At 49.1% G+C, this 25,727-nt stretch overlaps 10 protein-coding genes and 1 non-coding gene across 11 annotated transcripts; 9 read left to right on the plus strand and 2 right to left on the minus strand.

Moving 5' to 3' along the window:
• Positions 1 to 259: 259 nt before the first annotated feature.
• Positions 260 to 871, plus strand: FMAN_00264 (uncharacterized protein; the record flags this gene model as incomplete). The annotated part of the gene is made up of 2 exons (XM_041822093.1): positions 260 to 421; positions 467 to 871. The coding sequence occupies 2 exons, from the start codon at positions 260 to 262 to the stop codon at positions 869 to 871; spliced, it is 567 nt and encodes a 188-aa protein (XP_041687808.1).
• Positions 872 to 1,095: 224 nt separating this feature from the next.
• Positions 1,096 to 1,520, minus strand: FMAN_00265 (putative ribosomal protein S19, mitochondrial; the record flags this gene model as incomplete). Its single annotated transcript, XM_041822094.1, has 4 exons — positions 1,096 to 1,129; positions 1,179 to 1,361; positions 1,411 to 1,426; positions 1,478 to 1,520. The coding sequence occupies 4 exons, from the start codon at positions 1,518 to 1,520 to the stop codon at positions 1,096 to 1,098; spliced, it is 276 nt and encodes a 91-aa protein (XP_041687809.1).
• An 857-nt stretch (positions 1,521 to 2,377) lies between these two features.
• Positions 2,378 to 3,474, plus strand: FMAN_00266 (putative cellulase precursor; the record flags this gene model as incomplete). Its single annotated transcript, XM_041822095.1, has 3 exons — positions 2,378 to 2,566; positions 2,613 to 2,749; positions 2,799 to 3,474. 3 exons carry the CDS (start codon positions 2,378 to 2,380, stop codon positions 3,472 to 3,474), a joined length of 1,002 nt encoding a protein of 333 aa, XP_041687810.1.
• Positions 3,475 to 4,379: 905 nt separating this feature from the next.
• Positions 4,380 to 5,499, plus strand: FMAN_00267 (uncharacterized protein; the record flags this gene model as incomplete). The annotated part of the gene is made up of 2 exons (XM_041822096.1): positions 4,380 to 4,899; positions 4,946 to 5,499. 2 exons carry the CDS (start codon positions 4,380 to 4,382, stop codon positions 5,497 to 5,499), a joined length of 1,074 nt encoding a protein of 357 aa, XP_041687811.1.
• Positions 5,500 to 6,992: 1,493 nt separating this feature from the next.
• On the plus strand, positions 6,993 to 9,503 carry FMAN_00268 (uncharacterized protein; the record flags this gene model as incomplete). Its single annotated transcript, XM_041822097.1, has 1 exon — positions 6,993 to 9,503. One exon carries the CDS (start codon positions 6,993 to 6,995, stop codon positions 9,501 to 9,503), a length of 2,511 nt encoding a protein of 836 aa, XP_041687812.1.
• Positions 9,504 to 10,570: 1,067 nt separating this feature from the next.
• FMAN_00269 (uncharacterized protein) lies at positions 10,571 to 11,640 on the plus strand (the record flags this gene model as incomplete). Its single annotated transcript, XM_041822098.1, has 3 exons — positions 10,571 to 10,654; positions 10,713 to 10,916; positions 11,056 to 11,640. 3 exons carry the CDS (start codon positions 10,571 to 10,573, stop codon positions 11,638 to 11,640), a joined length of 873 nt encoding a protein of 290 aa, XP_041687813.1.
• A 1,522-nt stretch (positions 11,641 to 13,162) lies between these two features.
• On the plus strand, positions 13,163 to 14,852 carry FMAN_00270 (uncharacterized protein; the record flags this gene model as incomplete). The annotated part of the gene is made up of 4 exons (XM_041822099.1): positions 13,163 to 13,278; positions 13,328 to 13,455; positions 13,510 to 14,540; positions 14,592 to 14,852. The coding sequence occupies 4 exons, from the start codon at positions 13,163 to 13,165 to the stop codon at positions 14,850 to 14,852; spliced, it is 1,536 nt and encodes a 511-aa protein (XP_041687814.1).
• Positions 14,853 to 17,675: 2,823 nt separating this feature from the next.
• tRNA lies at positions 17,676 to 17,747 on the plus strand. The gene has a single exon. It is a non-coding gene; the product is annotated as a tRNA-Asp (tRNA).
• Positions 17,748 to 19,423: 1,676 nt separating this feature from the next.
• FMAN_00271 (uncharacterized protein) lies at positions 19,424 to 20,439 on the plus strand (the record flags this gene model as incomplete). The annotated part of the gene is made up of 2 exons (XM_041822101.1): positions 19,424 to 20,208; positions 20,292 to 20,439. 2 exons carry the CDS (start codon positions 19,424 to 19,426, stop codon positions 20,437 to 20,439), a joined length of 933 nt encoding a protein of 310 aa, XP_041687815.1.
• Positions 20,440 to 20,903: 464 nt separating this feature from the next.
• Positions 20,904 to 23,587, minus strand: FMAN_00272 (related to dna mismatch repair homologue (hpms2); the record flags this gene model as incomplete). The annotated part of the gene is made up of 3 exons (XM_041822102.1): positions 20,904 to 21,115; positions 21,167 to 23,302; positions 23,356 to 23,587. 3 exons carry the CDS (start codon positions 23,585 to 23,587, stop codon positions 20,904 to 20,906), a joined length of 2,580 nt encoding a protein of 859 aa, XP_041687816.1.
• A 736-nt stretch (positions 23,588 to 24,323) lies between these two features.
• FMAN_00273 (uncharacterized protein) lies at positions 24,324 to 25,579 on the plus strand (the record flags this gene model as incomplete). The annotated part of the gene is made up of 2 exons (XM_041822103.1): positions 24,324 to 24,357; positions 24,459 to 25,579. 2 exons carry the CDS (start codon positions 24,324 to 24,326, stop codon positions 25,577 to 25,579), a joined length of 1,155 nt encoding a protein of 384 aa, XP_041687817.1.
• Positions 25,580 to 25,727: the final 148 nt, after the last annotated feature.

Consider the following 25,727-nt stretch of genomic DNA (forward strand, 5'->3'; position numbering starts at 1 on the left):
GAGGCATATGAACAATTAGGCAGGGAAATACAACATGAGAAACCTCGAATGCTGGTTTATGCTTATTTGATTGTGCCTGGTTGGCTTTGCTTAGTCCCATTAAGCTTCTTGGCATTGTGCGGCTCATGCAAGCCTAACAATGGATGGATTAGACCATGACATTGAATCACGTGACTCTACCTCTTAACGCGTCGAGCATCAATCGCTTTGACTTCATCCTCAACATCTTAATTAACATCGCATCATCAAATCTTTCAATATGGCTAGTGATGCGCCCGAAAAGCCAGAGCAGACCCCTCCTGCGCCTGAGGTACCAGCTGATGAAGCGCCCGCTACAGCGATTCCCGATCCTCGATTACCAACTCGCAAGGATGTCTCGCTACGAGAGTTCCTGAACAAGATGGATGACTATGCGCCGATTGTACGCACCACAGACTCCTGATTCAACTCACCTAACACTCTCTAGATTCCCGACGCAGTCACACACTACTACATGACCAAAGCCGGTCTTCCACCACCTCCCCAGACCGATCCACGCCTTGCGCGACTCCTCGCCCTAGCAACCCAGAAGTTCATCGCGGACATCGCCGCAGATGCATACCAGTACAGCAGAATCCGCGCATCATCCAATACCAACAATCCTATGGGGTCTCTTGGTGCAGCTGCCGGATTCCCTATTCCTGGTCAACCAACTGGCCAGCCCGGAAGCAAGGATCAAGCTAAGGGAGCACCGCTGGGCATCCAGCGACCGGGCTACGGAGGTGGTGGACAGGGCGGTAGCCAGAACAGGACTGTTTTAACTATGGAGGATCTTGGTATGGCTGTTGGAGAGTACGGTGTCAACGTCAAGCGTAGCGAGTTCTACCGCTGAGTACGGATTTGGTTACATGACTGCAAGGCGTTACGGTTCGGCGTTCACGGAAGGATTTGGGTCCGTACATGATATCAAATATGAAAACCAGGAAAGTCACAGCTGGTTACAATAGGTCGCCTGAATATGCGAATGGATCTCTTCGTTGATATCATTGCTCTAGTGATGTTACATGTAGTCTTTTGTACATGGGTATACCCAGATTCAAGTCCCTATTTGCTCTTCTACCTCTTGTCCCAGATATTTGGCTTTCGTGTTCTATCATCAGTCAGAATATATCCATCTTTCGGCTTGGGCCGAGACTTACGGTGAGAATTCGCCAAGCTTGTGTCCAACCATATCTTCTGTAATGGTCACCTCATGGTAATCCTTTCCATTGTGCACCTCGAACTTGAGACCGACAAAGTTGGGCAGAATCGTGGCTGATCGAGCCTGTGTTCGCACAGGAGGCACCTTATCGCTGGAAGACTTGGGCCATACAATGGGTAGGCTATCGCATGTTAGAGCAGTCAGGGTAATCGAGTCGGTCGTCGGCTTACGGTACCAAGTGCGGCCCTATCAGCAGAATTAGCACCCAACAACATCACAGCGTAGAAATTGACATACCCTTCCACACTGATCGCTTAAGAAGAACCCGTGTCGCGTGCATTATCGCTGGCACATGTCGTTCCCTCGAAATTTCAGGCCGGCATCACCAAGCTTCAATGCGACGGATCGAGCCGGGGGTTGCTTTTTCCGATCGGTTAGTCCGAAACTTGCAGCACGTGACTACCCCAGCACAGAACGGCTACCGGCACCTCTGTGCTTCTCTCACCTGAGGTTTAATATGGACGTTGTAAACGGAGAAAGAATCCCACCAACGAGATAATAATGCTTGTTCCAACAAGAGATGATCATTTTAATAGTTGTACGACAGGTTGCGTCATTGATGCGTTCTACTCCTTATTAGGAGGACCACAAGGAAAAAGAAGTCTTTTTCAGAAACGAGTCAAGTGGCTTTGATAGACTATGAAAGCCGTTGTCATTAGTCTTGAAATGTCAGCCAAGAAATACTATACAACTCTACTCCACGAAAATCATCTCAACTTTTCTTGCTTCACTATGTTCAGTACCGGCAACGCGGCGTGTTAGTGAAATATCAGGGGGACCTAGCTCCTGTTTCAGCCAAACAAACAGGGAACATCGGCAAATCAGTTACCACCAAACTGGGTCATGTTCTACACTTCATCTGGAGAAACTATTGAAACGTGCAAATCGACCGAGTCTATTCCTATATGGGCTCACGGAGGATCAATAGTCAGTCTGGGCTGGCCCTTGTCACATCCCGACTTAATGAACATGCTACGAAGGGAGCTATGCGTAGCACCGCAAGTTGGGCCGAAGCTGAATGTGTATATATACTCGCCATGTTTCCTGTATTTCTTGGCTCTGCTCTGCATGGCTCGTTGATCGATCCTCTTACAATCATTTGAAACAAGAAACGAATATCCACTCCTTCTAGCAAACATGCGGTTCACAAATTTCCTTCTCGCAAGTGCTGGCGCTTCCCTTGCTCTGGCTGCTCCTCATACTACGAGGGCCAAGGGCAAGTTCCTCTTCACTGGTTCCAATGAGTCTGGTGGTGAGTTTGGTGAGGGTAACCTCCCTGGTACGCTCAACAAGGACTACATCTGGCCTACCACGAGCTCCATTGATGTAAGTATCCTGACCCATAACTTGTCCTTGGTGCTGACTATGATAGACCCTCGCTAGCACTGGTATGAACACCTTCCGTGTCGGTTTCCGCATGGAGCGAGTGACTCCCAGTGGCATCACCGGTGCCATTGATGAGGCTTACTTCAAGGGCCTCCAGGACACTGTCAACCACATCACCAGCAAGTTAGTAACTGCGTTTCCCATTTTGACATGACTTCACTGACACATTCAGGGGCCACTATGCCGTTATTGACCCTCACAACTACGGCCGCTTCAACGGTAACATCATCAAGAGCTCAGACTTCAGCGTCTGGTGGCAAAAGGTAGCCAAGCGCTTCGCCAACAACAAGCTCGTCATCTTCGACACCAACAACGAGTACCACGACATGGACAACTCTGTCGTCGCTGCTCTCAACCAGGCCGCCGTCAACGCCATCCGCAAGGCCGGCGCAACCTCCCAGTACATCTTCGTCGAGGGCAACGCCTACACCGGAGCTTGGAGCTGGGTTTCCAGCGGCAACGGCGCTGCTATGAAGGATCTCAAGGACCCTCAGAACAAGATCATCTACGAGATGCACCAGTACCTCGATTCCGACTCCTCTGGTACCTCCGAGAATTGTGTTAGCTCTACCATTGGTGTTGAGCGCCTCAAGGCTGCTACCCAGTGGCTCAAGGCCAACAAGAAGAAGGGTATTCTTGGTGAGACTGCTGGCGGAGCTAATGCCCAGTGCATTGCTGCGCTTAAGGGCGAGTTGCAGCACTTGCTTGACAACTCTGATGTCTGGACTGGTTGGTTGTACTGGGCTGCTGGCCCTTGGTGGGGTGACTACATGTTCAGCATGGAGCCTACTACTGGTACTGCTTACAAGAAGGTTCTTCCTCAGATCAAGCAGTTCATCGGTGCTTAAGCGATATCGTGGGCATGGTTTGAACCAGGAACGAGGGAGAAAACGACTTGACTTGGGTGGTCTATTCTTGTAAATACTTACTCGACGTAAATAGTTTCTTGAGTATAAATCAATGTTTCTTGTTTTATATGCGGCCCTGAAGACTGTGGGATGTCAGGATCTCTATTGTCGTGATGTATGAGAAACACATTCGAATCATTATGACCAAAAGGCACTCGAATTTGACACCTGTAACCATGCAACACTTTTGACTGGCTAAATGTTCTTTAGAATGAGATGGTCGGCTTTTTAACTACGTGATATATCTTCACACGATCCCAAGACCCAAGTGCTAGGCCGCCTATGAAGCATTTCTAAAGCTGGTGTGACTACTAAATGTTTTTAAGACATAAAACAATGTCTAACGCACCTTGATGGACCTCCAGATTGCACCAGGATGTCGTAGTTCTTGGATCTGACTGATAGTCGTGTAAGTGATACAGGGTAAGCTGATTGGTAGCAATGACATTGAATGGTGGGGGATCACGTGGAGTCGAGACTTTGGGACAGACTCAATGGAGAGAGTGGGCGTCCGCCAAAGACCAACTAGGGATTGCCCGATCGGAAAACACCAGATTTCTGGCACCCCCTTTGCATCACCATATCAACCACATTTCGATTGCTTCATATTCCTCATGCGATTCGGTCACGAATAGCACAAACCCGACCAATACGGCGTTCGCCTCTTCGACGACGCCCTTTTCTGTGCCATTGTTCTCCCCCAAAGAAGCCACTTTCCCTCTTCCCGCATTCTCGACGGCCAAACTTAAAACCCTATTTAATCTTCAACACTCAACGTACGACTCACGAATCGTACCTCAGAACTCCTACAGACACCTAGCGACCTCAGTACAACTAAAATTTCGATGCCCAGCGCAACGGCTTCCGGAGCTGATACGGGTGGCTCGGCTCGATCTCGCGATCATAAGCAGGGTAACCAAGGACGATCTTTCACCCCAGACCAAGAGGCAGCGGTCATTCGTATCCGAAGATGCGAGGCCACTGCGTTTTATGACATCCTAAATCTTTCGAGCGTCAAGGACACATGCACCGAGGCTGAGATCAAGAAGGCTTATCGGAAGCTGTCGCTTCTGACCCACCCCGACAAGAATGGACACCCTCATGCGGACGAGGCCTTCAAGATGGTCAGCAGAGCTTTTGGCATTCTAGGCGATAAAGAGAAGAGGGAAAAGTTTGATAAGTTCGGCACAGATCCTGACAGTCGATTCGCTAGCGCCCAGGCGAATAATCCTTTCTTCAATCAACGAGCCGGTGGTGGTGGAATGGGTAGAGGTGGCCCGATGTTCCAGGATGACTTGACTCCGGAGGAGATGTTTGCCCGTTTCTTTGGCGGAGGCGGCTTTGGTGGTGGTGGCCCATTCGGAGGTGAGCAGAACTGACAAGCAAGACGAGATTCGTACTAATGTTGTAGCTTTTGACACAGGCCCTCAATTTGTTTTCAACTTTGGAGGAGGTCCTGGAATCAGGGTTCATCAGTTTGGCGGAGCCAGGCCGAGAACGCGACCCCGAGAAGCCGATCGTGGTCGGCAGAACGAAGGCAACGCCTTCCAAACGTTCCTGGGTCTATTACCCATCATCTTGTTCTTCATCCTACCCATCATCACATCCTTCTTCTCCGGCGAGTCTTCAACAACATCGGCATCAGGGCCTCGCATGGTCTACGACAATCCTCTGCACCCGTACACCGAGCAGCGCACGACACCAAATCTGAACGTCAACTACTACGTTAACCCCGACGAAGTTGCCCAATATTCCGAAAAGAAGCTCAACAAGCTCGACCGTACAGCTGAACATCAGCTCTTGAGACATCTCAAGAATGAGTGTGAGAACGAGCTGATATACCAACGGAGATTGAGGGATGCTGCTCAGGGCTGGTTCTACCAGGACCCTGACAAGATGGCACTTGCACAGACATACACAATGCCGTCTTGCGAGCGGCTGCAAAATCTTGGGGTGAAGGTTTAACGACGTACATGCACAGATAGCGCCGTGAGCAGGTGGATATCATATACTTTTCTTGTATAGGAGTTGGCGTTGTGGCATTTCTGGGACTGCATGGCGACGAAGGAACTCGGAACTGACAAGCAAGCAAAGCAAGGGGAGGACGACGCCCATAATCAAGTTATGTATTATTCAGCAGCGTTTAATGCTTAAGGATGTGTTTTCCTAGGGGAGGTTTAAAGACGATCCAATTCGAGGTAGATTCGTTGAACTGCGCGTTTAGAATGCACACCAATCGCTTCTTTTGACTGCCAGCCACCGCAAGATACCTTATTCTCTGGATGGCCTCGGGGAGCAAGGGAACCCAAGACTCTAGGGGAGGATGCCAAAATAAACTCAGTAAAGAGTTCCTTGAATTTAGGCTAGACTTACCTAAACATTTTTGTCGTTTAGGATCACCTAGGATGACTATTGGACCCTTGGTCTGAGCGTTGGATGACCGTTGAGTCTAAGACATTGGTGGATCATGAAGGAATGAGTGCTTACTCCGTCCACTGGGACATTCTCCGGTCTATAAAGATCTTATATTCTCATAGAAATGAGTAAAAGAAGGAAATAGTATCGCAATGTTTATTCCAGTATGAGTAGGTAAATATCCAAAATTATCATGTTCACTCATTCAGTCGCGGTGTAAGTCGGCATGTCTCAGATCGTCAATGCTAGCTTAAGCGACTTCATCTTTATCAACCAATCTGGTCAAGAAAGAGGACAAGCGAGGACCAGGCTTAGAATCATGAATTGTACAGGCCGCTCTCTAAGCGGTGAGGCGATAACAGGAATGGTATATAATTCTTCTTCAGCTTGCTCAATACTTGAATCGACAGGCCCACGTCATCGTTCGCGGCCCGTGGCGGTGGTAAGCAAATGGAAGTGGGCGGGGCACCTCAGACTTCAGGTTGACGCCCCCGGTCTACGTACCTCAGGTACATTACAGGCACCACCCGCCCAGCTTTTTCAGCTGAGCGCATGCCTAACCTTCTTCATTATTCGTTTTCCAACCAAGACAAACTCGCATTGAATCTAAGGCATCCAGTCATTTTGCTTCTTGTGCGATAGTAGCTTCGATAGTAGCTTCTCCCCTCAGCGAATTGCTCAGTTTCACGCTGCACCGCCACGTACAGAGCGGGACCCAGTGACGACACATCTCCCCACACGAGCTGTTGCTGTTGCGATCAAGAGGAGCTTCAAGAGCTGGATTTCAACATATACAAGCGACGAATATCACTATACGACGTTTACTGCAGAGATCTGGTTGCTAGGCTTTTAAGTCTCATGCATACAACTCACTGCGCTTCGAGAACCACTTCGAATCACTTCCCCGCAGTCTCCCGCCTGTGGTAGCAGCGCATCAGCTACAAGGGCTAAACGGAACACTGAAGCCCTCTATTTGCCATGTTACTTTGACACTCAAAGCTCCCAAGTTCCAACTTACCTCAAATACGATCAAAGTCAAAGCAATGTCGAATAATCCTTGGGCCGAAGGAGGGAGCGAGCCGGGATGGGAAGATGTAGGACCCCGCCGCGATGGACAAGCATCTTCAACCGATAGACCGAACCCCCAAGCTGTTCCTGCGGCCCTCAGACCTGGAATCGCTTTCGATAATCGAGATGAGCAACAGGCGTGGGGAGAAGCGAGGACACAGCCAAATAATCAGCCGCAGTCTCAAGAGACGCCTGCAGTATTGAAACCAGGCGGAGACAGACCAGAAACGAACCCTTTTCTACGAAAGAAAGTCCCCTCAAGACAAGAAACACCACCGACAGAATCATTTTCGAAACTTGGTATCGAGGAACCTAATACGAACCCATGGCAACCTGTGATAGAGGTGCAAAACGCACCATCAGCCCCGCAACCGATTCCAAACCTCATGGACGATGTCCCTCCTCGAGGCGCATGGACACCTACGCCAGAACCACTTCCTGCTGGATCACCTGGTATGGTATCACTACCCTCTGGTGGAGAATCACCTGCTTGGGATGAGGATCCTCTGGGAAGAAATGACAAACCTCCTGCGCCACCTATGAAACTCTCCGCAGAACTTACTGGGGACACAAATATCTGGGACGATGTAGGCGGCGCTGACAAGGGAAAGGCCAAGGCCACAGGAGAAGCCCGGCCAGCATCACCCGATGATTGGAATCTGATAGATTCAGAGCCATCACCGAGCCCCATGAAGGAAGCTCAAGAGGAGAAGCCACCCTTGCCACCCAGGCAACCAACACTACAAACTGAACCGTCAAGTTGGAGAGCATCCAGAGATCCGATCGACGGAAAGACGGAGACCTACCAGATTAAGAATATACAATGGCACGACTCGACCTCGTCAAAGAACCCACGAATATCCCCAATCTTGATCCAGAATGCAAACGGGCCTTGCCCTCTTGTGGCTCTGGTCAACGCGCTTACCATGACAACACCTGCCGATGTCGAAGATACTGCACTTGTACAAACTCTTAGATCGAGGGAACAAGTCAGTCTGAATCTGCTTCTGGACGCTGTTTTTGACGAACTTATGTCACCACGACGAACCAGTTCCGAAGATGCATTGCCGGATGTTGGAGATTTGTATGCCTTCTTGCAAAGTTTACATACCGGCATGAATGTCAACCCGCGCTTCGTCCCTACAGAGAGAATGATAAATGCTTACAAGCGTACATCGTTGACACATTTGCATCCTGCTGAGCGGGGGGACTTGATCCCAGGAACCTTTGAGAACACGGCTGAGATGGGGTTGTATGCCACATTCTCGATACCATTGATTCATGGATGGTTACCACCAAAGAATGAACATGCATATGAAGCGCTAGAACGACAAGCAGCATCATATGAGGACGCACAGAATCTGCTTTTTCGAGAAGAAGAGCTCGAACAGAAGCTGTCTGACCCCGAAGGTGGACTCACAGAGGATGAGCAGCAACTTTACCAAGATATTGTCATAATCAAGGAATTCTTGGATAATTCTGCGACCCAACTTACGCCTTGGGGCATTGAAGTTATTGGTAAAGCCATTCGGCCAGGTACATTTGCCATTCTTTTCCGAAATGACCATTTCAGTACGTTGTACTGTCATCCGCAATCGATGCAGCTCGTCACGCTTGTGACGGACGCAGGTTTCAAGTCTCACGATGAAATAGTATGGGAGACACTATCGGATGTCAATGGTGGCAACACCGAGTATCTTTCAGGAGATTTCCGAGTTGTGGGATCTGGCGGCCTTGCTCCTTCGACAAGTGCGGGCAACTACTCCAACAACGATGGCGGAGAATGGACGACGGTACAGAATCGAAGGGGCAAGGGGAGACACGAAGATGAGCCGCCGATGAGTCCCAATGCTGAACAGGAAGATAGAGATTTGGCTCTTGCGTTGCAACTGCAAGAAGAGGAAGAGGAAAGACATAGAGCAGAGGAAGCCCGAAGACGAAGAGAGAGCATGCTTTCAGAGCAATTTATCGAGCAACAGGCCTTTCAACCAGGGAATGCAACACGTGGCAACCACGGAGGTAGAGGAGGAAGAGGTGGACAACCTGCAAGAGGAGCTCCACGAGGTGGAGGCGTCACCAGAGGAGCCACTGGTCTCGTCCCAGGACGCAACAGCTCCGTCAGCGCGCCCACCACAAACACAACCAACGCACAGCCCAGAGTACCCGCTCAAAGAGTGAGATCCCTCATTCCGGCTCAACCACCGCGACCACCTGTGTCACGACCAGCAGATGCAGCAGCAGACGATGCGCCGCCTTCCTACGAGCAGTCGGCGCACGACAGGACGTATCAGCCGCCGGTAGGACACCCGAGCCACCCGAACAGCAGCCCTACGATATCGAGGCAGACCAGTACTGCTGCGAGTGTGAATTCGTCAATGCCAGTGGGGCAGAGACCCTTTGGGCAGTCTGCGGGCAGACGGCCTTCGGGGCCGGGGGTAGGGGTAAATGGCGGTGGGCAGAGGGAGAGGGACTGTATTGTGATGTGATTTTTCATGAGCATATGAGAGACGGAGTCTTGACTGGGGAATTAGGAGTTAGGAGTTTAGCGGTGTTTGTAGCATGGACGGGTGTATCTGAGTAAATTTCATTCATCAGTAGTGTCTGGTAACTCTCATGGATGTTTAAGTGAGTGAATCTGTGTCTAGCTGGATCTGTCCCCAGAGAGCAACAGAGCCTCTGATCTCATGGTCAGGTACCAGGAACATCTGGTCTAAGGTCTATTAAATCTATATGAAGTACATAACAAATATACTAGAGTCTTTTCATCATTTCGCATAGATTGATCGATCGATGATGCCCTCAACTTCTGCCACTCGATCAGATAGATCTCGGCGTCTCGGTAAAAATAACACATTAGGTTTTTTCACTTCTAGGCAGATTAGACTCTATTTACCTGTTATCCAATATCAACTCTCATCATTTAGCATAGACATGTCAAGTTTTCTTGTCTCCCCTTATGTGGCTTGCTCAGCACCACATGTTGTGCTACCTTAAGCTACTACTGTAGAATAACTTTGTTAAGTTCTTTCATGTGATAATTCAATGCCATTAACTACTCAATGTTACAAGGGACCTCGGAAGACAGGCAATATCTGATACCTGTTTGAGTTTGGAGAGCACGGCAGTTGATTGAGATCGACTGAGGGAACTTGAATGTTGCTGTATACACCCTTCCGTAAGACTAAGTATTCTCCCTTGAAGAGGAATCAATATGGATATTTCATCTTACAGTGCTATCGCACCCCAATTCAGACCAACGGAAGCTGATGCTACATCCTGATAGCTGCATGGTTGCTCTCGTGTGACACACCAGGGGTAGATATAGTAAATATCCGACTGTAATGGGCAAATGTACAGGCGGTGGAGAGTGTCAAAATGGCCGTTGCGCAGCTACAGTATCCGCTTCAACCTTGTTGACATCATGGAAACACATGTTGAATTTCATCATTGATCAATTCTTCTACAAAAGACAGCATTTGCTCCCTTCTTTACCGGGAGACTCGAATTGAACACTTTTTTTCTGCTGTGTTGTTGAGGTGCAGACGCTGTCATCATGGCTATTATCGAAGGGTGGTTACCACCCACTCGGGAGAACTACGACCTGATCCTCAAAGTCTGGCAGATATCTTACCCAATTGTAAGCATAATGAAAAAAAAGAGAGCACGTGAAATAATACAGGTCCTAATACTCTCAGATTGGTTCGATGCAATGGCTTACCAGTTGGTATGGCATGGGCAAAACCTCGGTCACAAGCCGTCTTAACCTCCCCGGCCGTATTGGCTGGTTGACCATGGAGGCACCTGGTTTTCTGACGCTGCTGTACCTGATGAAAGTTCTTCCTGAACAGCATGGAATCGACGATCTTCCGTGGCAGAACAAAGTGCTTGCGGGTCTGTTTGTAAGTGTATTTCCCCAATTCGTTATGCTCCCGTGCGTATTGCCGTTGAGGGGGAGGGCTTGAACTACCTACCCGAGGTAGCGTTATGAGGAGTAAGTAAGTGAGTAAGTGATGAAGGCTAACGTTGGATGGCATGTAGGTGATTCACTATTCCTACCGCGCTGTCATGTTCCCCTATCTTCAGCCTTCCATGTCACCGGTGCACATCGCCGTGTGGCTGCTTGCCTTCAGTTTTCAGATTTGCAACGCAACATGTATTGGTTCATGGCTCGCAGCCTATGGACCTACCACTGAAGCAGCGTGGTCGTCACAATCGTCCATCTTGCAATTCTCATCAGGTATTCTAATATTCTATCTCGGTCTATCCGGCAACTTCTTCCACGACGAGGAACTACGAGACATCCGCCGGCGCGAGGCCCAGCGGCAAGAGCGCGCGAAGCTGGACGGCCACGCGGGCAACAAGGGCAGCGTGGAGAAGCACTACCAGATTCCGCAGGCGGGACTGTTCCGGTACGTGCTGTACCCTCACTACCTGTGCGAGTGGGTAGAGTGGGCTGGGTTCTGGATGGCGGCGGGCTGGGGATGCGCGCCTGCGAGGGCGTTTGTGGTGAACGAGATGTTTGCCATGTTTCCGAGGGCTGTCAGGGGACGGAGATGGTACTTGGAGAGATTTGGAGAGGACAAGGTTGGGAGGAGGTGGGCTGTTATCCCGGGGGTTTGGTGAGGCTAAAGAGGGAATGGTATGATGGACGGTTAGTTATGCTTATGCTGGATAGACGATGCTAGTTGATGTTAAGCTATGGTTGTGGTTGTGGCTATGGGTATAACTAGGGAATGGTTGTCATAGAGTATAGAGTATTCACTGTATAGACAGATGCCATAATTACCATTGCAATAGACAAGAACCGAGTATAATAGCCGAGATATATGCTAATCAAGTGGGATACAAGTATGTGGGATAAGAGTTTTATATTGCCACTCTCAGTGATTGAATGCATCGTAATTGTTGTAGAATTATGGATACACTCACTCATTCACACGCTCTTACACAGTGAATATGATGAGTCTCTCTCTCTCTTGGTGTCTCCAATTTCTAGTTGCCGACTCCAATTGCCGACCATTTCTTGGTCCGTGCCAAGAATGACCCTCATCCCTCCACCTCCGCATCGAGACCTCGCATCGACCATTCAAACCAGGCAAAACCTACCCCAGAAATCCGGGGAAAAAGATCTCACTCTTACGATTGCTAGGTAATGAGCGTTGGTTTTGTGGAATTGAGAGAGAGAATCTGGGGAAGCAGCGGGATTATCGTAAGATGAGATTCGCAAAACCTGGGGAAGCCTGTATAACACGGGGGGAGAGTCAACCAGAACGACATGTACAGTTACATTTGGACAGAAAAGTGTATGCATACGGCAAAGTTGGAGAATATGTGGATGCTACATGTATTATCCCTTTCCACGTGGTGGTAGTGAGAATACGTACCTGGTTGTGCTCACTCTCTAGGTCATGATCTTCACCTCATCCATCTCCAACACAACGCAGCAAAACCACCTCCTCCTTCTTCTCTCTCTGGCAGTAAAGCCCGTGAAATTTCCCCGCACCCGAGACTACTTCCCGAAATCTAGACTTATTTACTAGTTTCTCTAGTCTATCTCAAGTAAACCTTTAAGCTTGTTATGACTCTCAACTTCGGCGAATCTCCTCCGTCGCTTACAAGATACTGACACAACGCCTTGACAATGAATTACACTGGGACACTCTCAACATTTTAGCCGAGTCAACCTATCACCATGGCTGCATATCAATAGACCAGGGGTGGTGATTTGTTTCCGCGGCGGATGAAAGCATAGCCAGAAATAAGATATCACATTTTGCGGGGGGGTTCAAACCCACCCCCTTGTCCCCCCCCAAGCTAAACCGCTCCTAGGGCAAAAATCCTCTTTGAACTGACACACTGACACACACACACTCCAAAGAAATCGATTGCCTTGCAACAGCAAGTCTCGGTACCAGTAGCTTCGTGAGGGGAAATGCCAATCTAGACACCTTAAACTGGGGGGTTGCTTGTCCCGACACGGTAGCCCGAGGTGTTATCCATCCTTGGCTTTTACTATATCAAGACCCTGCTCCTGTCCCTTTTTTAATGTTTTGGTTCTTCTGTATCTCAAGCATCAGTTCGCAGAAGCTTGAAGACCTATCAACTTTGATTCTTTTCTTTTCTTGATTGTGAGATCTTGTCCGTCATGGCTGTATCTGATAGGGACCAGGAGAAGGGGTTTGATGAGCGCTCTGAGATGAAGGGAGGTGTCATTAATGATTATCATGATGCTGCTGGTCACGGTCACACTGCTACCGACGCGTGAGTATCTCACATTCTTATGATAAAAACTCATACTGATGCTTAACAGCTACGGTAACTCCCTTGTCCAGTTCGACCCAGCTGCTGAGCGACGACTACGATGGAAACTCGACTTGTACACCGTCCCAACCGTCGCAGTTTTGTATCTCTTCTGCTTTATCGATCGCGCCAATATTGGTGAGTCACTCTCTCACTCTCAACACATCAACCTTCACTAACACATACTACAAGGCAATGCCCGTATCGCTGGATTGACAGAGGATCTCAAGCTCGTAGGCTACGACTACAACAAGATCCTCTCCGTCTTCTACATCTCATACATCATCTTCGAGATCCCCGCTACCGTCTGCTGTAAATGGATGGGTCCCGGCTGGTTCCTCCCTGCGACCTCTCTCGCCTTCGGCATCGTCAGTGTCGCTACCGCCTTCGTCCACAGCCAAGCCGCCATCTGCGGTGTTCGTTTCCTCCTCGGTATATTCGAAGCTGGTATGCTTCCCGGAATCGCATACTATCTCTCCCGTTGGTATAAGCGCTCTGAGTTGACTTTCCGTCTGTCTCTCTACATGGTCATGGCTCCTCTTGCCGGTGCTTTCGGTGGTCTCTTGGCCAGTGCTATCCTCAAGCTCCCCCACTTCGGTAGCCTTCACCACTGGCGAATGATCTTTGCTATCGAGGGTATCATCACCATCGGTCTTAGTCTCATTGCTTTCGTCACACTCACCGACCGACCCGAGACTGCTCGATGGCTCACTCAGGAGGAGAAGGATCTCTGCATCGCCCGTGTCAAGTCTGAGCGTCTTGCTCAAACCGAGGTCATCGACGGTATCGACCGAGTCAAGCTCTGGCGCGGTATCTCCAACCCCGTCACTCTTCAGATCGCCTTCATCTTCCTCTTCAACAACATCACTGTCCAGGGTCTTGCTTTCTTCCTCCCTACCATCGTCGGAGCCATCTACCCCGAGTACAGCACCGTCCAGAAGCAGCTTCACAGTGTCCCTCCCTACGCCGTTGGAGCTGTCTTTGCTGTTGCCTTCCCTGCTCTCAGTTGGTATCTCGACAGACGACAGATCTTCATCATCCTCTCCGCCCCCACTGTCATTATCGGGTACGCCATGTTCTTGGCCTCTGAGACTCCTAGCGTCCGATATGGTGCTTGTTTCCTGATTGCTAGTACCTGTATGGTTCTTGGTACCATGACCAACGCCCACATCAGCGCCAACGTCGTCAGTGACACCGCACGAAGCAGTGCCATCGGCATGAACGTAAGTTTCTCTCCCATCAACCACATTCAATCTTCTCTAACACTTTAACAGGTCATGTTTGGCAATATCGGTGGTCTCATCGCAACTTGGTCCTACCTCGTCAAGGACGCCCCCAACTTCCCTATCGGCAATGGCCTCAACTGTGCCACTGGTAGCATGATCTTCATCCTCAGCATTTCCGGCTACTTCTGGATGAAGTGGGACAACAACCGACGCGACAAGAAGAACGTCGAGCAGGAGCTTGCAGGCCTCTCACCCGAGGAGATTGCCAACTTGGACTGGAAGCACCCTGGCCACAGGTGGCGATTCTAAGCTGTGATATGGATGGTATGGATTTTGGATATAAGCATGCTACGATTGGGTATTAGCGATGGGTCTTTTGAATGGATAAGGTACTTACCAGGTCATTTTGGATATTAGCGAGTCATCATTATCTTATCTCAAGAATGAACATGATTCTTCAACTTGCATTTTTTGATCCACGTTTCTTCTTACCAACTTCCCTTGGCCGACAGCTGACGTACCCAGCAACGAGGCTTCCTCGAATCTTCTTTCCCTCTGGCATGGCGTAGGTACCCTATGTCTGGTTTCTGTTACTAGGTACCTACCTAGGTACCTATCGCCAACAGGTTCCTGCGCACGAGATGTCTCCTACTGACTGCATCCCCTGGGTAAAGAAAGAAGATTTAGGAACTCGACCCTAAATGATAAAATGACTTGGGTAACTTAGGATAAGTTTACCACATCTTTTACTGAATTTTTGATATCCTTTGCTGAGTTCATCTTGTTACCTTCCATATATCAATGTCTGAGGTGATGTCGCCTGAGGAAGGATCCTTAACCCACCTGGCTTACCTACTATACCTTACCTAGGTACGTAGTAAAAGCTATTCTTCTTTCACCATCATCATTTCAGCTCCAATACACTTCTCCAGTCTCCATATCAGCAACTTTTGGGCTACACAATGAATCCTCGTATAAACAACAGTACAAATAACCAAGCCCTCGACCCCCCCAATGATAGGTGGATGAGGTGCCCCCGGAATGATGATCCCAAAACAGTTGAGCGATACAACGCCTTGGTGCGCCAGTGGAATGCCTGGGCCAAAGAAGACCCGGCAGAAAATGAGGAAAACTGGATTGCCCTACTCGATCGATTGAAACTCCTCCCCGTCAGGCAAGCACGCTATTTCGCGTTAGTCGTTACTTTGAGGGCTAAGAACAACGGAGGCGGGCGTGAGAAAGTGTGCTGGGGATATTGTATTCTCGCCAGCTTGTTTTAGGCGAATCTGACGACAGCCACTGAGCGACAGGGGAACCGTACATTGAACCAACTGCAGCACTGGTACCCAAATTCCGATATCATGGACCGGCCTCGTTATAATGAAGATGTTCCCTCCTTTACGACCGTCAACGCCCAGGATCCAACTCCTATCCGACGCACCCCAAGCAGAAGACCTGCACAAGACTCAGGACCTCAAGCCTAAATAATCACAATGTTTAGGTAATTTTAGCCCAAGTTTAGGAGATTCTTTACTAAGTTTATTTTAGCACCTTTGTCAAAGACACAACCTTTAGCTAGACTCGAAATCAAAACATTGCTTGCCTATCGTTGCCCTATAATGCAAAACAGGGAAGAACGAGGTCAATCAAGTATGCCACCAATACCAAAAAGACAATCTGTGTATCGCAGATAGCTGGATCTCTCCCGCCGGGAATTGAGCCCGGGTCTCAAGCGTCACAAGTACTGACCACTTTACTGCGGAAGAAGAGCAGGTTATCACCTGTTGTAGTGAGGGTAGGAACATCGTCACGTATGGGATCCTCTAGCGAGGAAAACAACCAGTTCACAAACCACGTTGATGTTTCAGGGAAGGAAGTGCACCTGCTTGATCCTAAGCCATAAAATTACCTACCTAATTTAGCAGAATATAGCCTAAGCTTAGGGGGCTCTTTCCTAAGTTTATTTTGGCATCCTCTTTTCAGGTCCCTGAGGTTTCCATCATCCTTGTTTTTCCATCTCTCAACACACTTCCCCAGTATCCAAATCTCAACCCGGCACATCTTGTTAATTCAGCAATCAATAATGGAAAATTCACAGCCTCAGCCGTCTGTCGAGCCCGTCGAGCCCCCAACTGGATGGCCCCTTTGCGAGAGAGTAGATGCTGAAGGGATCAGAGCGTATAATACCTACGTGAACGAATGGACGACCTGGGCCTCCGCAGACCCGCTCGAGGATAAAGATAAATGGGGAGAAGCCCTGAAGTACGTCAACTCCGGCAAAAAGGCCATCTTTTGCCGTGACATCACTCAAGCAGCGGAAAAAGAGTTGAAAGGAGAACGATATGAGAAAGTGTGCTAGGGACTTGTCATTCTCTTGGACATCTTTCAAGTCATATCAAACACGTCAAGTTTCACAGCATGCGCACTACAGAAATGGTACCCAAAGTCTCATATCCGTGGCATTCGCCCTTACAATGAAGAAGGGCCCTCATTCAACACACAAATTTTCGAAGGTCTTACACCTCAACGACCGCAAACAAATTAGCCCTCCTGCAACCCCTATTCTGTCTGTTGAGGAGTATTTTAGCAATGTCAACTTTGAAGGAAGATGGTTTTTAGGTTTCGATCTTTCGCCGCCGACTCTTTCACTTCCGACTCCCTCGCTGCCGACTACGATGAGTTTAGAACTTCAGACAGGGGGTGGGGCAACGCCTTTTTTAGGGGATGATATCTATCAGACGGAGTGGAAGTGACAGGGAGCGATCGATTGGTTTGGGTCTTGGCGGTGGTTTGGGGAGACAGCTCTTTATATATGGCTGTCATGATATCCAGGTTTTGAGTCTAAACCTTGACATCAGGCAGCAGGAATAGTAAGCATACTATATCGGCGAATACGTTCTTTGCGTTTGTGTTACTTTCAGCCGGAAACTCTGCTCTCATCACAACAGAAGCAGTGGAGAAATGGAGTCAAATAGGTTTCTTCTACCTGTGGTCGTCTTGCAGAAACTTCTATTGTACTTTCATCCTATTCAGTGTAGGTTGAAAAGCATTGCACTCGAACATTTCCGATATATATCTCGTTGCGCAGCATTGTTGCAACAAACCCGCTACAGCAGGCTTTAGCCTGTTTCGTCTTCCGTAGTATAGTGGTCAGTATGCAAGCTTGTCACGCTTGAGACCCGGGTTCAATTCCCGGCGGGAGAGTCGCCTCACGAGAACTACTCGTGATATCACTTTTTGGTGTTTTGGCCTCTTTTTGCTTGCCGTGTGTTGTGTCGTTGGAGTGTCGTAGGGATCTGCTAACATAAGGTTGCATGTCTTAGTAATAGACTCAAACCTTGAGTAAATCTTAATTAAATGGAAAGCATTCAACTCTGGAGTGTCATGGTAGGCCAGTTCAATTGTGGTCCAGTTTTTTGAATGTCAAGTCTAAAAAGAATTCTCTCAGAATGGAGTTCAGACCCTTGCCATGCACTGTAATACCCGGCACTTCGGGGCGTGCTAAATCCGGATCGGAGAGATGATGACGACGCATCCAAGATCTTGACCATGCCAGATGGAGCCACCGATAAAGTCTCGCTCGGTCCGCAGTTTAAGTGAAGGGCTGATGGTCAGTCTATCTTTAAAACTGTGGCTGCAGTCTCGAAGCATTTTCGTTTATTAGTCGCAAAGAATAAATGCCGTGTTTCCGTTTCAACACAAAGCCTCTATCAACGCCTGCATCCATGCATTGTCGAGTTGGTTTGGAAACTTGATTCTACAGTTGGATTTACTCCGTAGCACGTCTTGGCCTCATTTCGCTGACGCTTGGCAAAGCCCATCATGATGATCAACAGCACACGACTTCTTTCCTGTGCGGGGCCTAGCGCAACCGACACAATGTCCACTCTCCCAGAGTCCGCGTATTCCTAGTCGCTGCGAGCATTCGGTGTAAACATTGGCATTTCTCGGCGTAGGCGCATTATTACACAGCCAAGATGTCTTTGTGTCGTTACGTGCGACGAATACACACAGTTTGGCGGTACTCGGATGCTGGTTGCCGTGCAGCTGACGTACATCTTGTCCAAAACGGATAGAGTCGAGTCTTGGGCGTTTAATTGAGGCTCTAATTTTGATGAGAGGAATGGAAATGACACTGAAGGCGTTGGGGGGAGATAAACTTTAACAGTCGATGAAGCCCGAAGCCTCGAGTATCGCATGATGATTTCAGATCTGATATGGCCCGGATTAATGAACATGATACTCGTGTCTTACAATTGGACGGGATGTCTGTCACTGTCACACTGTTACTGATACATTTTCTTACACTCAATCAGCTAGGGCAATGCAATCCCGCTCTAGGCAAGGAGGCGCGTGCCCCGCGCCCCCTGGAAACTGTCGCGGCGCCGCCCACCTGCCGGTCTTCCTTGCACTTGCGCCTGCACTTGCGTCTTTCTTATTCTCTTCCCCTGCTCGGGTTGTTCCTTCCGCTGGGATAAGGAACCCACATCTTCCGTCATTCATTTCAAGGAAAGAGACCCTCATCACCGTCTCGTCTCTTCTTCACATTCTCTTATCTCTGGGCCTCCTCTTCTCTTCTCTCCTAATAACGATCATGTGTTGTTGACATTGTCTGTGATACCTCATTTGTATCCCTCTCTTTCTCTCGGCACTTTCTCCTTTATTTCTCTTGGATCAAAAAGTATCGCTACCTCCTCTCCCTTACTTTTCTTATCGAGGATTTCAACTTTGTGACGATCCGATCCGCCCACCTCCCGTTGCATGACATTCCTCCCTCTACAAATCAAGCGCATCGCCTCCGCATACGTTTCATTCGACTGCCAACCTCTCCTCCGTCTTCCTTCCTACCATTAGCATAATCCGACCCTACGGCAGCAACCATGCGTTCAGTAAAGTCGCTGCTCCTCTGGAGCTTTGCTTCCTTCTCTTCAACAACCGCCGCTCTCGCATTTCCCCCACTATTCCACGAAACTCGAGAGGCCGAAGCTTCGTCGTCGATTGCCAAACGTGCAGACGAAAAGACACCGAAATACTTCGTCGAAGCCGGTCGAAATATCGAGCTTGGTCATTATGACAACCGTTATTTCGAATCAAAGGTCTCGTATGAAGAACACCGTCTCGTCCTTCGAGATCTAATTCGAAGCTATTTGTTCCATATGAATAGTTACGGCGTGGAAACATGGATTGCTCATGGAACTCTCCTTGGTTGGTGGTGGAACGGGCAGATCATGCCTTGGGACTACGATCTTGACGTTCAAGTGTCAAACAATACCCTTCAATGGATCGGGGACAACCTCAACCGCACTGAGCACAGCTGGAACTATACAGAAACTGCCTCGGGGAAGTTTATCTCGAAGAGATACCTCCTAGATATCAACCCCCACCACGTTGATATCGACCGCTCAGACGGAAGAAACATTATCGATGCCCGTTGGATTGACATGCAGAATGGCATGTACGTTGATATTACTGGCCTCCGTGAGCGCGAGCTTGATCGCCCAGGTGTATGGAGCTGTAAAAACAAGCATCGGTATAAGAGCCAGGACTTGTGGCCCATGCGTATCACCGAGTTCGAGGGCGTCAAAGCTCGTGTTCCATTCAACTTCAATAAGATCTTGGTTGACGAGTATGATACAAAGAGCTTAGTCACCGAGAGTTGGGCAGGGTATGTTGCCACCATAACTGTTTCACCGTCTTACCGTTGACGGGGCGTCCCCTGAAACCTTGATTTGCTAACACAGTTTACAGACACCGTTGGGATCATGACAACAAGATTTGGATCAAGGAGACCGAAGAGGAAGCGAAGCAGCGACAGCTCGAAGCCGTTGATCGCCATTTAGCCGAAGCAGCCGCAAATCCACAAACTGATGAGTCGCAGGAAGCCGGGGCGGCCTAAACACTCACCACTTATACTCATACTTTTGAGTAACTCACTATTTCTGATTTACATTCGATATCGCATAAGAGCCGCGAGTCAACGAAATGAGCCACGACCTAAATTTCACAAATCATACCCTTTCTCTTTACAACGGGTCATACGAAGGTAGCCAGGCCTTTGCTGCACATGAGGCGTTGGATGTATATTACGGCGTTGGAGAGCGGATTTCAGCATAGCGCTGGTTATGGTGGCTTGCTATTAAGGCGTCGACGACAGAGATGACTGCTGTTTTCATCACTGGGATCTTTGTCCGAGTTTTGTCAAATGCCTGTAAACCTAGAAAGATATCCCTAGTTGCTTGCATATTTGCTTCATAAACGGTTCAATGAAATGTTGCTTTGGATGCATAAAGGTCTATACTTATGCTGAAATGTAAAAACAAGCTCTATGTAACACAGGTATCGAGAAATGCACATAACCCATCAGGACTCCTCTAGCCAGCTCTTCCATGAAATCGCCTTCTGTCGTTTTGATTCTTGCCAACCGCCAAACTTGCCCCCGTTTCCAAGATCAATCAAGGGCGCCATACTGGGCCGACCATGCGCGCACTGAAAGGGAAATGCGCAACGCGACAGACGATCGATGAGATCCTCACATTGATTCACCGACAAAACATCGTTGAACATGATTGCACCTAGTACACAAAGTCAGTAAAGAAGGGGCAAACGATAGACAACAAACGTACTTCGACAGGCTCTGGAGTGTAGCAGTTCCAGAATGCCCCTTGGACACCCGTTGAAACGTGATATCAACGGCTTGTCAGGTGTTGTGGTTGTGGTTGATGGTCGCACAAGTGGAACACTACTATCCACACTTCGCCAAACTTCTGTTCGTAAAAGTTCGATCAGAAGTCGGGGTTCCAATCTGCACCGCTCGATGATGCTTGGAGGGAGACCCGTAACTATGATTTTGTTTTGTGAGGAGATGGGTGTTTGGTATGTGATGCCCCAAGCAGCAAAGTAATCGCGATATTGTTCCAGAAGAGCCCATTCTTCTTTTGAGACTTCGAAGATTACGGGTCGGTTGAGAGGTTCTATGACTGGTGAAGTTTGGTTTGTCAATGGGTCGTGGGTGAAATAGCTCGCCATGAGGTCCTCAAGTTGACATCGCTCGTCGACTGCGTGTTGATCGAGCATGACCAACGCAGAACTCTGCTTCTCGTGCGCCAAGGTCCCAGATACTGCACGCTCAAGGGGGAGTTTCACGAGTATGAATTTGCGGTCGACCTGTTCTATCACAGTAGCGCGAGCAAGCGCGTGACGTGAGATTCGCCCACTGAGGCTCATGGAGCGTGTTTCGAAGCCAACATGAACGCCTCCATGTCCACACGTATGCAACTGATCTTGTGCTGAGCTATCGATACACGGCACCAATGTTTCTGCAGGGTGAAAAATGGGATTCTCCCATGAGCTGATAACACTCTGGAGCCATTTGCTAGGATGCTTGTCTCGCTTCTGTGCACCTTGACAGGTAACACTACTGCTTGTGTCACCACCACCTGTTGTGTCGTCAATAGTACATGCGTCCAACATCATACCACTGTTTGCAGACAAGCCTGTTTTCTCATCTTCTGGTTCAGGGAATGGCTCATCAAACGGCTTGCGCAACAGTTTTCCGCCCTCACCAACAAGACGGCCCAGCGGCGACTCTTCTCGCATCTTTGTACGAACATCCGCAGCTTTTGAGGTAGCGCTGAGTGGCGTGGCTCTCCCAACTTTGACCCGGTGCCATCCCTCAAAAGGGCTGTCTGCTCGTGCTCCAAGTGAACCAGATCTGGACACAGGGGTGGCGGAACTAGCTCTCGAGCTATTCGATGATGAGGCTGGTTGCTTCTTAGGCTTTTTCAACCGGCTCAGCGTTCTTGCTGTTGAGAACAACGATTCCTCGGGGGCTAATCGAACTTTTTGTGGACGAAAATGATGCTTTTTGAGAAATCCGTAACACGTCGCCTTCAAAAGATCAATGACTGCAGATAGCGTCTGGCCTTGACTGTCAAGTCGATCGGGGTTGCCGAGGCCCTCCGACCCTGTAGTGCTGATTTTGAGATAAAACATGGGCCATCTCTCGATGCCTTTCCTACTCTTTAAATCTCTTCCTGTAAACTCTTCCAACTTCGGCGAGTTACCGTTGTGGTCTTCGTCACCGTCAATCACACCAAAGCTAGAGTTTCCAAATGTCTTGTTGATTTCTTCATAAAGAACATCCGTGCCAAACTCGTTGCTGACAGGCTGAATCCCAAGGCTGACAAACTGAGAGCGCCGTGTTGCAATGGGATTCGTGGAGATAGCGCCTTTGACGGAAATCGGCCCACATGATGCTGATATGGGCACCCAGGTATCTGCATCGTCTGAATCGGCAAGGCCAGCTTGTGTGAGAAGTCGAGAGGCTCTAGAAATGATGTCTGCTTTGTCTGCTGACCGAAACCGTAATTCGCGCTGGGTTCCTGTGTTCTTGAGCGAAACGGAAACACCGAATGGCCAAGCAAGGAGAAGGGCCACGACGGCTCGAACCAACCTCGACCATTCCTTGTCAAGAGCAGACCTTTCAGCAAACGTAACTCTCTGCTTGACCCTTACTGGCATATTGCCAAAGAGATCTCGAACAGTCGTGCGAGTGCCATGATCAAAGTTGACAAGCCGTGATTCAGGGGGCGAAGGCAAATGTCTAGCCAGTATTCGAGAATTGTGAAATGAGATAGAATTGTGTGAGATATGCCTTTGGTGGCGAGATGTAATGGTCAGAAGGGAAAAGGTAGCAAGGGATGCTAAGAAATCACCATGCTTCCCATGAACAGAAGACCTAGAAGGGAACTTGGATGTATCTGCGAAGGCGTAAGTACAAATAGCTTCACGTAAGTAATATCGTTTCACCCACGGTGGAGCTTCCCGAGACCCCCGCCATCTTTAAATTCTTCGGGTGGAATTCCGGACCCGTTATCTTCAACGGTACAATTTCCCCTGCTGTAGTCGATCGAGATGTTGATCTTGGAGGCGCCAGCGTCTAAGGAGTTTGTAATAAGACCGCAGACAACGCCGTTGAGAGAAATAATATTGACCGATGATTTAATCTTGTCGACGACATCCTGAGGAAGTTGTCTGATGGTCATACTCTACAGCAGATCATGCTTGTTTGTGTCGAGTTGGTCTTTGGTTGTGGTGTTGAAAGTTTCAAAGTTCAAGTTGGGAAATGACGTCGAAGCGAGCTGAAGCTGAGGTGAGCTGTACCTACCTAGCTAGGGGGCACCTAAGTTTAGGGCGATCTAATTAAGGCACAGTGGGTAACCGTCCCCGAATCCAGGGTCCGCGAGGTGGAGGTGGCGCCAAGAAAAGATGTGCCTTGAGCTTATAGGCAGCTCAGTCCAGGCTCGAAGCCACTGGAGATTCAACGGGTACCTGCGGGAGACATAAGGGATAAAGGGGACTTGACACGTTGGGAGGTGCCTACATTTGAGTCAATGATAGGCCGTGAACGAATAGGAAGGATCGTCGTGTTCTGGTCCGTGTCTCGTCTTGCAATAGATCCATCACGTGATCCCGATCCCGACCTTCGTACCATCATGCTTCGCCGCTTTCAGCCTTTGTATCCGTACTGTTACATGCCATGCCACACACTTTGATCTGCTGACGACGTCTCTTCTAGCTTCATCCCTTAGTTTTCGCCTTTCGTTGTTCTGTCTTTCATCCACGATTGACGCATCAATCTTCGTTTCTTTCCTACCCCGAGCGAGCCTCTCTTCTCTCTACTTTGTTCATTGTCTCCCCGCCTCCGCTCGCTACCCAACGACTGTTCTGGTAGCTTCGACCTAACGTTTCGACTCAATTCAACGACTTCTTCTCAATTTGATGGCGACGACCGACACGATACCTCCAGAGCATGGTGAGTGTTGAAGCATTGTTCATGTTTATGAGATTTAGCATCACGCGATATCGCCACTCTGCGATAGGCTCACAATACAATGCCTGATGCTAACATTCCAGACCGTCAAGGTCAACGCAGGAGACCGTTTTCGACATGGGTTAAGAAACTCACCAACTTCAAGTCATCCGATGGTGAACGTCAAAAGAGGCACAAGAAACGCAGCCACAAGAAGAACAACCCCTACCCGGAATCTGGACAGGTCGGCAATGGTGTAACCAACGGAACGAGTGCATGCACTTTCACCACCACACAGACGGGTACAAGCAATACCAGTGTGGACCGGTCCACTCGGACATCTCGAGAAGACCAGGGACCGCCAACGATCGGGCGTGGAAGTGTGGCCGGTACGGTGTTGACAGATCATGAGGCCTCCCATTCACTCATGGCACCCAGCCATAGGGCCAGTTCTGTCGCTGGAACGAGCCGTACCGTCGGTGGAGGAGTTGAATCTAGGAGGGGGGGAGACAGTACATTTTCGAGTCCAGCACCATCTGTGAGGTCTCTGACGACGACCTTGACTACGATACAGTCAATGGCGCCTAATGGGGCAGGGCAAGCTCAGAATCATGCTTCACAGCACCATGGCAACACGCAGTCCATTCAATTCACCCAACCCTTCCCCACTACAGGAGCACCAGCATCGGCCATTCCGCCTCATTTGGCGCCAACTGGCAACCCAACGACTTACACGTCTGCAACCGCCAACAATCTACTCACAGACAACGCATCTATCCTGACTTTGGCGTCATCAAGTAAGCGACGACGAAGGCGTTCTCTCGATACCGATGCATCTGTGCGTGCTCTTGCACCTTCGTCACTTTGGGGTGGCAGCCGTGAAAGTTTACCACTTAGTGTTCTGAGTGCAAACATCGATCCGATGGGTATGCCCACTACTCCCGGCATTCACGGCAATCCTCGAATGGCAACAGAACGCACGAGCATTTACTCTGCAACAGGTGTTGGGCCTGCGATTTCTGGTGATCGAAACAGCTACTACGCCAAACAAGGGGACGCTGCAAGTGTTCGAAGTGGATTGCTTGGTCATGGACGAGCTGAGAGCGTGAGCGGCAGCATTGGTGGTCTGAGCAGTCCTCTAATTACGCCACGAGAGGTATTCAACGAGAAGAGCGAGAATGAGAAAGAAGATACCCCTGTGGCTTCTAGAACGAAGGAGGCATGAGCGTGTTGATTTTTATTGCGAATGATTGATGCTTTGTTTTGCTTTATGGTGCTGGGTTGGTTGGGTCTGGCAGGTTTGGCAGGAATGAGAGCGTATTTGGTGTTTTGCTTGACTTATATAGAATTCTGGTTCGGTGCTTACTTACTAC

This window comes from Fusarium mangiferae (genome assembly GCF_900044065.1).
Source record: "Fusarium mangiferae strain MRC7560 genome assembly, contig: FMAN_scaffold013, whole genome shotgun sequence".
Classification (NCBI taxonomy): Eukaryota; Fungi; Ascomycota; class Sordariomycetes; order Hypocreales; family Nectriaceae; genus Fusarium; species Fusarium mangiferae.